General features: G+C 32.7%; 1 protein-coding gene across 11 annotated transcripts in view; it reads right to left on the reverse strand.

The window, feature by feature from the left end:
- Positions 1 to 14512, reverse strand: part of LOC109533797 (latrophilin Cirl) — a 128126-nt gene that overhangs the window by 85827 nt on the left and 27787 nt on the right. For 5 of the 11 annotated variants that reach the window (XR_002171560.2, XR_002171559.2, XM_019899221.2 and 2 more), the window contains exon 1: positions 651 to 905. The exons of 1 other annotated variant lie outside the window; for it this stretch is intronic. Coding sequence is in view for 8 of the 10 variants with exons in the window: in XM_019899221.2 (XP_019754780.2) it covers positions 651 to 662 (12 nt within the window). In the remaining 2 variants the exon portion in view is untranslated. Of the gene's footprint in view, positions 1 to 650; positions 906 to 14512 lie in introns of those variants that run through there. 5 more of the 11 variants (XM_019899214.2, XM_019899218.2, XM_019899212.2 and 2 more) reach the window with 2 other exon arrangements.

Genomic DNA, 14512 nt, shown 5'->3' on the forward strand with positions numbered 1-14512 from the left:
ACGCTACTCAGTTAGAGCACTTGACTGGAATTTATTGTTTTTGCTCGCTTATAAACAATACATTAATTTAATGTTTTTGGTCCAAGCTTTAACAGTGATTTATGGGAAAATGTTTTGGCGAGTGAAGGACCACCCACCCCATAGGCGATTGAAAGAGCAAGAAGGCTAAAAAGGCGTGAAATCTAAGCTTAAGTGTAACACCAAGACAGTGCACGAACCTCATAAAATTCAATAGAAGTAAATTATAGAGTAATTGATCAATAATTGCAAATTGTTTTTCTGTAAATTATCTTCAATAAATGTTTTTGCTGCGTTGCACCATTACAGAAACCGTCATTAGTGTATAAATAAAATTATGACTTTCATCATTTAATTGCTCGTAGATAATTTAAAGAACGGCGAAGATAAATCATTTTGGCTTCTATAAATTTAATTGTGTCCATGTACAATGGTAATTTATGGAGTATATTCAAATTAACAGATGTCCAGTGGTGGAAATAGACATCGGAGATATTCTATCATCGAGCAGAGATTCCGTTGGCATCGCCGGTAGCCGGTTTGAACTTTTTTCCAATGTACAAAGTATAAATCTTGAGAGTAGACATTCCAGCTTCGCGCGGAAAAAAAGCAACATAGAAAATACGACTTACTCTTATTAACATAATAGTAATCCATCGTTGAATAACAATACCCGCTCACTTTTCACTGCACAATCGATCGTCAAAACCGATAAACGGCCGTGTCATGTATAATAGCAGATTTAAAATCTCGGTTTTGTGTAAGCGAAAATACCGAAAGTGATGGGAACTAAAAAGGGCATTAATTTTCGAAAAGCGACATTCGAAGAAGCGCAGAGATGAGCCACCAGTGCTGAACTCGCTCGAAATACTGTGACGTCCAACTGAAAACTGAAAGCTCGAAAGCTCGAAACCTGAAAGGCAGTGTCGGTAGGGACTGTTCGAATATTCAGGTCAGGACTCCAAGCACGAGTCAATTCCTTTCCCAAAACTTTACAGGGTTTTTATCGGCATTTCTCAAATCCTTATTTCCTTGGGACAAAAACAATCATTTGTCTTTTGCAGCAGATTAAGGTTTTATAATATCTCCCTTTCTACCCCTCTAACTTTGCCGCATAAAATAATTTGAAAATTACTCAATCAATACAACATTTTGCCTATGTCATTATGCCATAAATTATATTTTAGATCCTAGGTTAACCCATAAATTTTTAAATATCTGTCTGTATTGGACGAACTAAGTTATTCAGTATGGCAAAGCCAAATGGAATAAAGATGACCCGTTTACATCAAACCACTGCTAGAAAATTAATCAGAATCAGAACCTTCATACTACGGAAAATTTTAATATCCATAATAGCTGGAAGCCAAACAAGAATCAATCAATATATTCTGCAGACGAGAGGGAAAAAGTGGTCGAATTCGATGACAACTTTTATAGCTTTATGTTCCATAAATTATTATTTTACTTATAGTCTTACTGAAAATTATTTTTTTTTTCCCAAAAGAGCTACATTCATTTCAGTACCAGCAGCGCCAAAAATTACATTTCACTTTCCCTTAAAAATGAATATGTAAATTACATTTGTTAATGGCACATTTATATTGCCTGTAAATTGAAAACAGCTATCTACATCATCATACTTTTTTTTGTGGTAAATACCCTTTCTTATGTAGATAATGTTTAACTTTACCAACAGCAATTAATAGGTAATTTTATTCCCATTGCCTTTTGATCTTTCCTTTAACTTTTCCATTATCCTACTCAAGAAAAAAAAATCACACACGTTTTTCCATTATGTAGAGCAGAGGGCATCAATTATTAATTCGCGTATTTGCATGTGGAAACTCTTTGGAAAAAGCAAATCTGTGTACCGGATGACAAAAGGTTGGCTTAGGGGCACCGTCGAAGAATTACAGACTTCTAACATGAATCAATTATCCTCAAAACTTTTATCGGGAATTATTCATGTCCGGATTTATCTTTATGTATGTTCGTATTTTCTAATAACCTTCCGGCTAGTCCACGTAGACTGTAAAATGTCGCTATAACGTGAGATATAAAAAGGCATTTTTAGATCATGACGAAAATGCTTATTTAGACTGAAAAAGTTGACGTACAAATTCAATAAAAATTGAGATGTTTAAATTTACTATAAATTAAACTGTGAAACACTGGGCTTTTTAGACTAGTTATTACAATCCAAACGGAAAGCTTTCGACGCTTAAAAAAATATTTATTATTAGTTAGATTATCAGATAATCTAACCCACGACTTAATTCTACATAAAATCAAATTAAGAATATGAGAATTATATAGTAAAAAAAAACATGTAAATGTTTATGTATGTATGTATGTATGTATGTATGTATGTATGTATGTATGTATGTATGCACCATCAAAAGCCGCCAAAAACAGAAAGAGGACGCTAAATGTACTAATAAGAAGCTGTTCAATATTTTTGAAAATCAATTAACACTTTGAAACTATTTAGTTTTTCAGGCTTTTAAGTCGTCGGGAAAAATAAAAGCCGAAAAATCTCACCAGTTTCAGGTTCCTGCCACGAAAACCTAACTCTTTTCATTAAAGAAGCAATAATTAATAAAATAACAGGAACGACAAAAAATAATATTTGCACAGAAAAAAAATTAAATGTAACGTTCCATGGCGTAAATTACTGTAAATACTTGTCATTTATTCTCAATATTCGTATTGCGTGTGATTTAAGACCGTATTCTTACTCTAGCCAATATATAACAGTTCAACCAGTTTAGAAATTAATATCAAAATCGGAAATTTTGAATTCTGGTGAATTAGAATTGCCAATTGTTAACCTTCCGAAACTGAAGAATATACTTCAGTGTGTTCGTGTACAAAGTAGCTAGACGAAATATTTGCAAAAGTAAGCTTCTTAATAATACATAGGATGAATACGGACTATAATTACTGAAGAAACTTGTCACAAATAATAAATCAGCGCTTGTTGAAAAGGAACTCGCCAACATGCTTTCTTGAATAATTAATATAAGAGTTGTAGTTTTTTTTTAATACTATTACTGTAATTGAATTGACAATGATTTTCTGATTGTCCTGATGAGACATTGAAAATAGATGGTATTATTTTCAAGTATCAAACGGAGAAACAACTAATCAACTTTAAATATAAATTATATTAATGCAAAAAACAAAATTGTGTTTCTTAAAAAACAAATTGCATACTGTGCAATTTATTTGGAAATTAAATTCGATATTTTGTTGAAAATAGAAAACAATCTATTCCAATCTTAAGCTGCATTTCACTAGGATTTGTCGGCAATACCATAAACAATGAGTTGACTTTTGTTATTTCCCAACTCAATTATTAGTCATCGAGCTGCTTGAAAAACCAATTTTATTCGAATAAGTGAGGTTCCAAGAAAGTGATGCATTTTCAAAAGGATTCCATTGCAATGAGTTAGTAAGGAAAACATTGCAGAATTTAATAATGCAACGTTGAAGTGCATGTTATAGGTAGTTAACAAGGAGAGTATTAAATTGTTGAAATTCTGCAATAATAATCAATTTTGGTTAATAATCAAAGTATACTCGATGCTTCACCAAGGAAGCAATCATACTTCAATAAGGCCGTTTAAGCCTCTTGCAAGCCAGCTCTTGCGTTTGATGTTTGCATCCTATAAATTGAGTGGGCTGTAATAAATAAAGGGGCAATCGCTCTAAGATCGATAAATATAGAAGGGGGTCTTAATAGAGGCGTGATTGAACCCGAGATGGGAAAGCTACCGGCAAAAAGCCTAATGAAAAAATCCTATTAAATTCTGTTTTCGAGATATACCTTTTAGCGGCATTCGCCTTCAGCGCAGCGATTTAATTTTGTCCCTTTCATTCTCCCTTTTCTTACTAGTCGTCAGGTCAATGTAAGGACAGAAGAATCTGCTAAAATATCTTGGATATAGGCGAGCTTCCAGCTATTCAACGTCAATCTTAAGACCCTAATAACTAAATAATTGTTCCCCCAAATCTCCCTGAAATGTGGCATAGTAAATTATTATTTTGGACGGTTTCAATACCGTGAAATGGGGCATAGCGAGGCCAGAAATGAAAATTTTATACTTTCACCTTCTACAAATCTGTCAGCGCTTGGCGCATTAACAAACGAATTTGGTTTTTACAGTTAAATTCGTAATTTAACGGAGATCTTTTCGAAAATTTCGCATATATTTCAACTTTACCAACTCTTGTTGCCAAGGTCCATAAATATATCAAAATTACTGTGACCATTATAAAATATCAGAAAGGACCACATGGCAGGAGCATCTCAACGTGAAATTGCTGCAAGGAATACCCATGGCTTCGGCATTTGAGCCCAAGAGATGATAATTTGCCCATTGACTTGCTGCGTTGCCAATACTCTGTTCTAATATCCAGTAAAAGCAAGAGTAAATTCATATTTAAATATTTCATCTTAAATTAACATCGTAGTATTTTGGGTATTATCGCTATTCGTATTGTTGTTCAATAAAGCTGCTGAACGTTTCCATTTTAATTATTAATTTTCTAGCCAACTGTTAAGTGGCATAACAATCCCATTAAGCATTTAAATGAGCGCTAAAAATAGAAAATGTAGCAATTTCACTTGCTCTCTGGTTTGTAAATGATAAATAGCAGCATTTAGTTTAGGTTATTCTACTCAAAATTCAAATTAGCCTAGTGACTATTCCAATTAAGTTTAACTTGAACAAGCCAGGTATCTGTTTTCGCTTTAGATACTCTATGTAATAATTTGAAATATAAGTCAAAAAGGTTACTTTCTTTCCGAAAATAATTAATAATTTCGTTGAAAAGTTGAGTTCAGTTTAGAAAGCCGAAAGATGTAAAGTGCAGTTTACATTAGAAAATTGCAATTGTAGTATAATTTACGTTTTTCTTAAAAAAAATCACAGTTGAGTTAGAAAAGATAAACCGAAGGTGCAATTTGACCAAAACCAAGCAGACAATTTTGTGAGAACAAGGTCTGTGAGCTGAAGAAATTTGGGAAAAAACTTTTATAGTTTCAAACTAATGTGAATATATATTTTTGATCAAATAATTACTGATATTACTAGCAGTTATTAAATTTCCAAAAAAAAACCAATGAACACACACGATAAAACAATTCATAACTCACTGTTACCATATAGGACATCTACTAATGTTTTTGAGTTTTGTAAAAGCATATATTGGCCATAAAACACATTTTTTACGAAGTAAATCGGTTGGCTTGATAAAGGATACTCCGAAGTCATTATCGGCACAATAATTCCAAAACGGTATTAAAATCAAATTATAGATAGAAATTCGGAAACCCATATTTACTGAACTTTCTGCTAAAATCACGTCAAACAAATGGATATTTCAAAAATAGAAAAACAACCATTGTCCATCAATATCTGTATGATTTTAATAGTCATTCTGTTAGATAATTGTGTTGCCTGTATCATTAAATTATTACAATAAATGTTTGATTAATGTATTAAATAAATGGATGCTCCAAAAATAGCAAAACAACTACTCATGTATCTGCATTTATTTGGATTCGAATGGAACCATATTAAATAATTTGTTGGTAGTTAATATATTAAATGTTCGAGTAGAAACCCATTATTTTAATTTAATTAATTATTTCGGATATGACTATTGGTGCAAAGTGAGAACGACACTCGTATTATGCATGTGACATTGACGAAGATAAATATTTTTGACTAAAATAGTGAGGTTTCGACTAGAAATTGATGATGTTAAAGTGGAATTTATGTTGCTTGAATAAAAGTGTGATCATTTTATGTCGAGGGGTAAACCGCAGAGACCGAAATCCCTTTTTGTATTATAAATCCCATAGTTTCCACTAAAATACTGGCACTTCGAGTAGATTTGAAGGACATTTTTTATGTAAGCAATGCATCTGAAGACAGTTCGTGAAATCCTTAGTACATCCCCGGAAAATTTAAGTGATCCCAAGGAAAATCGAAGAAGAAATAAATAAGTGTATGTAAATTAGGTAGTAGATATAGATATAAGAAGATATACATAATATAACATGTAACATGTATATAATATTGCTACGACTAGCAAGTACGTTGCTTGTTTATTTGGTTCTATAATTTTCTTAATGTCGAAAAAAACAATTCGCTTCCCCATAGTCCTTGGATTAACTTAATTTTTTACTGAAAATCTATTGAAGAAAAATCAACAATACCTAACACACAATAATTTAGTTTCATGCAATAACGAAAGCATCTAAATATCGGTCTCACACAGAACTCCTAGTAAGTTCTCGAAGCTCTTTTGAATCCCCCTGGATCTTGAAAATCGACCGAGAAATGTTGGTAAATAATAATTTCTCTGTGGTTTGCTCCTCGGCTCAGACACTTCATTAAAGTTCAGATATAATTACTGGCTGTACCTTACATTCACTAGCGCTCATTTTAACTGAAAAACAAATGCGAATATGTTTCCAATTTTTCATACATATGATATTTTCAAGAATATATTATTTTTATTTATTTTCAGATGGAGAAGCGGATGGAGCACAACCAAGTAAAAAAAGTTTTGGCAAACAGGTTAGTGAACATTAACTTTTTGGATGTTGTTCCGATATCCTATCAGTGACTATTAGTAAAATTCGTTAAATCAGTTTTAAATTATGTACGGTCAAAATGAAAATGTGTGAAAATCACCGGGTAGACGGTGCACAATATTTTCAAAATTTAATTAGATTGTCAATATTTTTACTGCCACCTGTGTTATTAAAGCCATTTAATGGGTGTTTTATGTTGTTTTGACGAGGTGCGTTAATAGCTACACTCCGTACCTTGACATCTTCTGCGATTCTGAATTATTAACTTACTGGATGGCAATTTTTTCAATCCAACATTCGGTCAGAACCTTACAGGTGGTACTGTGATAGCAAAAAACATGCCATTGTATGAGAATGATTTATTAATGATTCCCTACGTTCTAAAATATTGCATATAGACGGATTCTAAATTTAATTTGATGAAAATTAAAATAGAAACTTGAAAGCGATTTAAGCTTCGTCTCGCAAACGTTACACTTATTCCGGATTAAAAAGCTTTCCCGGAAAGTTTTCTGGAAGTAATTAACTGAAAGTTCATTGATATGAAACGACATTATTAGAAAACAAGCAGGGGTTTGATTGACTAAACAGACTCCCTTTACAGACTTAGGTATATAGTTGTTTCTAAACTTTATACTTCAAATTTCCGATATTAATTTATATTTATAGAAAATTGTCAATTTGGTGGTGCTTAATTAGTTCAGACCATACAGTGAACCTCAATTTTATATTTTTCAACTCAACAACAACTTTTCAATTTGCTTTGAAAGTATTGGTGAATATGGTATTTGAATTTAGTGAGTGGTTAGGCAGTGAAATAGTAACGAATTTAACTAAAATTAGTAAAATCTTGCTTGCTTCAAAGCCTAATTATATCTCAAACAGTTCCAGCAAACATTCAGATCTACTCATGCTTGAGCTCATTTGCATGTCCTTATCTCCACGTACCTGTTCCCATTACTAAGAATAAAATACCCGAAGAGAAGTTATTCAGTAACAACATATCAAGGAAAAAATAAACTAAAATAGCCATGTATAAAAAGATCTTTAAATTCCATTTAACCAGATAAGTATGGGAACGTCCTAGAGACCACCAAAGTACTGGCGTATTCCAATTAGATATGAAGGAACAAAAATATTTAAATTTCGCAATGCAAAAAAACAAAGGAATCAGTGGTTAAAAAGCTGCTTAATTTGGAGCAATCTGAAAAGGCAGTTCTTAATGATATGTCAAAACGTTCCTTGTTTAAATTAGACCTAATCAGTGGATCATTTACATTGGCAACGATGCGATGTAAACAATTGTATGTCATTCGCGTCCCACAACGAGTTCTTGTTCTTTTGTATTCGTCTTCATATCGGCTGCGAGTTTGTCTTTTTTCTGTCTCGTTATTCAAAATATTGCCCGCTCGGATGAAAGACATATATATTTCTCATTTTTTATTCTGCAAGCTCATTTTTAGAGGATCAAAGCTGCGTATACGGACGATTTTGTTTCGTTAGTACTTTGTGTTGCCCTGCACAGAAAAGCGAAATGTTGTCGTTAACAAGCGACTTGCAGGGATCGGCTACTGCCACATTGATAGATTTTTACACTATTACATTTTGTTGAGTGAATCGGAATGAAACCATTTTGCCGATAAGAAATTAGAAACTTTTCTATTCAAATCCAGGGCAAGTACAAGTTAAAAGGCATTCCGCATGCTTCGCATTTTATAAGCGAAACTGCACAAATTTAAATCTTGATTACTCATAAGCAAAGCATTCTTAAGAAGGTTGGGCTCTGCGGATCAAGGAATTAAGGAAGTGGGGAATATTGTGCATTCGTGGAGTCTTTCAAGTTTACATAAAGAGATGTCCGAAAATCACTTGGCAAAACCTCTTGCATACTACATTTTTCCATTAATGAGGCTCAACTTTATTTGTACAGAAACTCGTTTTGTGCTAAACACCGGATTGCCTCAGCTTAATGAGACAAATTCTACTCTACATATTATTTCAGCTCAAAATAGGATTTAGTTAAATGTGGCTTCTTCCAAATTTGACAGTTTCTGTTTATTGCCAATCTTCTTTGTGTTTTTTTAACCGCCGAGTGTTAATGTAAGTAAATATTGTTATTATTTGATTAACAATGAATTTCTTGGCTTGATCCTGAATTTAATTGTATCAACAAAATAAAGCGATTAATTAATACTAAAAGACTTTAAATAAACTCTTAAAAAAGCAAATTGGTGGAGTTCCAGACCGATAGAATTGCTAATAACCTAGGACATATTTAAAATAAATCATTCTGAATGTACAACGTATTAAAATAATAAATTAAAAATAAACGTTTTGGACAACGTATTAAAATAAAATTTTAATACGTTGTCATCGTCATTAGTTCAGTTTTTATAGACTGTTAATTGTTAATGTTAATCATTGACCACCACTAATCCGGTTAACATAACGCAGGGAAATAATTTAAAATTGCAGTCATACGGCTAGAAGTATAACAATGTAATATGCCAGCTGAAAATTCTAGAGTCCTCAGACCTTCAAAATTGAACAAGTAAGTTTTTCGCTTGCCTGTAGATTTATTTTTTCATACGTTCCCATAGCAAACTCAATTTGCAATCTTTCTAGTCTTAATGAAGGCGAAAAAATAAATTGCCGAAAGCTAAAAAAACCTTGTTTTATTAGCACTGCCTAGACCGAATGCCCAAGAGAACTTGTTCAAATGCTTTTGTATCGGTAGTCAAAATTGTCATGAGAATCTATCAATTGTTTCAAATGAGCTAAAAAAATATGATTTCTCAAAATTTTAGATTCAGTTCTGACATGTACAGTAAAGTAACAGAACAACGTTAACATAATGTCTGCCCTTACGTTTTGCCAAATAAAACGCAGAGATCACATAAAGAAACATGTTTATTTTGGTCCGTGTCCTTAAAGGCTCACCACTTAAGTGACTTCCGCAGGGGTGCGTCTGGAAAACCACCATCAACAATCATAAATAAAATCTGTTTTCTACCTCTCAATCGCCCAGATAAATACAGTATATAAGCAAGAATTAATAGATTGCAATGCTATTATTTCAAAACATAATTAATCATTTTATTTAAACTGAATTTTAATTAGTTAATAATATAAATAAATAGAAAAAAAATATACCCTTTGATGACAACTTAGCGGCTCATTTACATTAAAGTTTCATTATTCGAAATTACTAGTATGACAATGAACTTGCGTGAATCTTTCGGAAACACCAAAATTTGTCGCATCAATATTTAGGACAAATCGGGTCAGTCAGTAGCTTTTACCCTGAATAATAAATGATGTATTTCCATAACATAGCCGGTTACTGCCAAAGAAAGAATAAGATTTTATATACCAGCTCCATGAGTGACTTTGCAATCGTTTTCCTTGCAATCAAAGAGCGAAAATGGAAACAAAATAATCTAAAAAGCGACTCTAAGACGATTATGACATTGCAATTGTGAAAACCAAGAACCCTTAACATCTAGATGCATGATGATTTTGATGAAGGTGGCAAAAGACCAATGGTATTTGGATTAATGTCTACAAAAATTTGTAATATCAAAAAAGGCTTTTGCGCATGAAACTGGCTAGTTTTTGCGGATTTTTGACCGTCGTAGAAGAAATTATTTTCGACGACAGCCATAAAGCCCGGAAAACTCACCAGTTAGTTACTTTTTACTTTTCCGCTTCGTAGTAATTTCTTTCTTAAAATAATTGCATTGTATTTTGTAAAAATTTGTTAGAACCTAATATACAGGGTTGTCCACAACTATGTGACAAAAATTATTTACATATTGTTTACGCAAAAACTGCGTTTTAGGCAAATTAGCCTCATACGAAAGTTAATAGTTTCCGAGGTACAGGGTGGTGTCAAAATGTATGCATATAAAATGTTCGTTTATTTTTAATAGATTTTTTCCCAGTTTTGCTACTACCGAAAAATTTTGTGTTTGGAAGTTTATTAGAGCGAATAATCCAACTTTCTTATTATTTAGCTTGTAATTCTTAGAAGGCCGCTAACTGCAATAGTCTGCAGCCATTTAAAACACCAGAAACTTTTTGGGTTTGGAAATATCGCTTTTTTGTTGCCAATATTTTGTTCTCCGATATTTCTCTTGGCTCAAGTCGATATCTATCACAGATTTTTTGAACTCACATTGGATCATTAATAAAATAATAAGTAATAAATTGGCATTTCAAAAGTGAGTTTGGTGTCATTTCAGTGTTACAAGAAATATATTGCATTGAATTTATTGCAAATAACCCCGACATTACTTATTTTCGAATGAAGAAATGCACGATTTGGTATATGTTTATTCACAAAAAAAAACGCGACAAAAGCCTTCCGAAACAACAATTATAATTTTTAACTACTTGAATCAATATTTTGAAATAATAATGTTCAAAGACTTGTAACATTATTATATCTCGTAGTGAGAAATATCGACTTGGAACAAGTACATATTTTATGTTTAAGAAGTATCGGAGAACGAGCTATTGCAAACAAAAAAGCGACATTTTAAAACCTAAAAAAAAAAATGATGTTTTAAAGGGTTTCTGATTATTGCAGCTAGCGCTAGCCCTGTGGGAACTACAAGCGAGGAAACAGGATTAATTTGTCGATTGTCTAAAAAGCCCCCGAGCGCAAATTTTTTACAAATAGTAAAAATGGTTACGTCTATTCAAAATACACGAAAATTTTATTTTCATTTTGATACCTTGTACTTCGAGATCTTTTAACACTTTTAATTAACAAATTTGTCGGAAACGCAATACTCTTGTACCAGTGAATTTTGTAACACTAGTTGAGAGCCACCCTGTATAAGTTCTAACTGAAGCACTGAGAGTCGTGGAAAACGATATTGAGATTGAAAAAGTCGAAATTTTTCGGCTACGTGTGAAGTATAAGAGGAAAGATTAAAATGTGTGCCTAAGCATACTTCATAATCCAAATGTAACATGCGAAAGTATTAATCTTGAGAGTAATTTTAATAATCCGAGTGCCTGCATATTTTCCCCAGAATTTTGGGGTGACAATTTATACACATACTCGACAAAAACTCCCGGTCTCCGCTTTAGGAGTAAACTTGAAAATAAATTATCGCTCTCCCCATCTCCAAGCTGATCCGCGGGGAGAGAATTGTTTAGCTTTTATTACTTATAGCAGTGTCGTCTCGGCGCGTCACTTTCCTACTTTCACGGCTTTGTGTCCGGGGATAAATCAGACCCTAATTTTGCCTTCTGACACCATGTTTTTCCGAAGGAAACATTCGACCTTTGATTATATCCGTTATTAAAAGTATTTATAATATTAATTAAAAGTCTTTCAAATTTTATCAATATAAGTCTAAGGCGCTTGTTGGGGCAACACCCTAATCCCAAAATTAATCCTGATATTTTCCTTTGAATGTATTTTCATTAAAGTTTAAAACGAGTTTTAAAACACAACTTCCTTGGATCCCAAAGATTAAGTCGATGAGCTGCACGAAAGGACGTTTCTGAGTTAATCGGTAGCATGCAGTAACTGAGTAACAGTATACGCCACTGATTAATAATAGTTCAGATCATGCCATGTTAGTCATCCACGTGGCGGTTGTCCTCTTAAACCATTGTTATCAAAATGGTGGCTCTGAGGGGGTGCAAACAGTCAAAGCGATATAATATGTTTATTAACTGTTTTTCATTTCGGCCCCTTCCGCTCTGCATCCCTCGTTTTCAACGAAAAATAATTATTTCTAAGAACTAACAATCCCCTGAATCCATCCGGGCAACATATATTAGGTCAGAATGGGGCTGTTTATTCCATCTGGTTATAACAGCATTTACGAAAGAAAAGTTCCACTACGACAGATCCAAATCTCTTGATTGAGATATTGTTATGTGTTCTGATTTTTGATCAACCTACGATATTAACTTCCTTATGAAGAAAAGTATTTCTTTCTCTCATCCACCCACGCTCACTTTGATGGAATGGGAGTTTATTAAAAGAGAAATTGCAATATTTCTTGCCCACTTACCTATCATTCATATGTCTAGGTAAGGTTCGGTTTGCTTAAGGTTTGAGTTAATTCCAATTTTCGCTGAAATAATAAATCAAGACAGAAAACATGTTCAGATAGATTATCTGTTTTAAATCGACTGTCAATGAAGAGAATCGAATTAAATAAATTAAACTTTACTCAATTACGGCAACAATCGAATTAACTCCATTACTTGAAAATATTTCGAATTAATTATTTTAAACGATAGTGGTTTCTACATTCGGATATCTCTTCATGCGTTTTACGAGGCATTGTTAGAGGAACAGAAAGGTTTAATAGAAGTTTGCTGATATCAAAACAGTAATTGTTTGCACTCTATTTGCAACAATAGGCTGTTGCTTTGTTCTCCCAATATTGACGAAAAGTTGGAATAAAGGAAAGTCGGAAGTCAATTGATTAATTCAAGACATGAAATTTATTTTTGGGACATAAGAATGGATTGTTAACAATCAACAGATTTAATCAAATTGTTTTATATTTCGGTCCTAATTGCTATAGAACATTTGCTTTCTTTTTGCACATCACACACAAAAATATGCGTGAATTTTGTATTTATTATTAACAGTGCTATAGCTATATTCAAATTCGTTAAATAATTGGAATTATTACCTTGATTGGTAAACACGATTATATTATTACAGTGTCTTTTCCTATTTCACTCAACATTTTGGAGTATTTTGTAGCTAATAGGCAGAGCTAAATAAATCCATTGCCTAGACAAGTAGAAGGCGTTTCAGACAATATTTTTTAAATAAGTCTACTTCCTTTCAGTGCGACAACGCATTTCTCAATCCCTTTATTTCAATTTTAAATCAATGGCTTTAGGCAAAATTGCAAGCAAACATCAAACATTGAAAATAGGCAGGTTTCTAACGTTCGCTACTTATCAGTATCTGCGCCAATGGCTTTAAAAATATATTTTCCTAAAAACTGTGTTAATAACTTTAATAACTGATTAAAGGGTTCACTTTCGAAACTTCCTCCAAGCTTCTTTAATATGACAACTTAACAAAGTTTATATTGTTTTTGTTTGTTTTGTTATGACAAAAAAAATTGTTTTCTTTGTTGTTAAGTTGAGTGGGAATGATTGGAGAGAACAAACCCCAAGGAGAAAAGCCATTCAAGTTTAAATGAAATATTTTTCACCTTGTAATAAAAGAGCTAGATTGAGTATATAAACAAACAAACTTTTCAGTATCGGGAGTTTCCAAAGAAGCAACTGCTTTCTACCATACGAGCGGGAAAATGGTAACATCCTGTACATTTCACAATTCGTCAATTTTGCCACATTGTACTATTTTCTGCAAATTAACGTTCTTTTGTTTGGAAGCTTCATCCAAACAGAAAAGCGTATAATTATTACTGAACGCCGTGAAATACGCTGATGTGCAAAATACTTGTAATAATATACTCGATAGAAAAATTACCAATATTTTCACTTCTTTTCAACAAGCGAACGCATTAAATTTGACTAGCTGGAGTCGCAAGTGGAGAAGTGATAGAATCAAACCGAAAGGATCCATGATTGGAAAAATGCGACCCATTGACGATGCGAACCAACTTAAAAATTTCAATCATGCAACCGAAAAGCCGCATAAAAGATGGGGAAAAGTAATTGAAGAAAACGTATTTAACGCAATTACTTTTTAGCCAACCCACTAAGTTCATTAATAAGTTCTCCACATTTGCAGAGTTCACTTATTAAAGCGCCACATTCCCAATTACGATATCGTTTTGCGGTATTTCTTTGTTGTCAAGTAAAACAATCAAGCATAGTCAGGAAGAGTATTCTATGATTTATTAAATGTTTCAGTAATAA

The sequence above is a fragment of the Dendroctonus ponderosae genome, unplaced genomic scaffold (genome assembly GCF_020466585.1).
Source record: "Dendroctonus ponderosae isolate FM_Combo_2020 unplaced genomic scaffold, Dpon_F_20191213v2 Dpon_F_20191213_1, whole genome shotgun sequence".
Classification (NCBI taxonomy): Eukaryota; Metazoa; Arthropoda; class Insecta; order Coleoptera; family Curculionidae; genus Dendroctonus; species Dendroctonus ponderosae.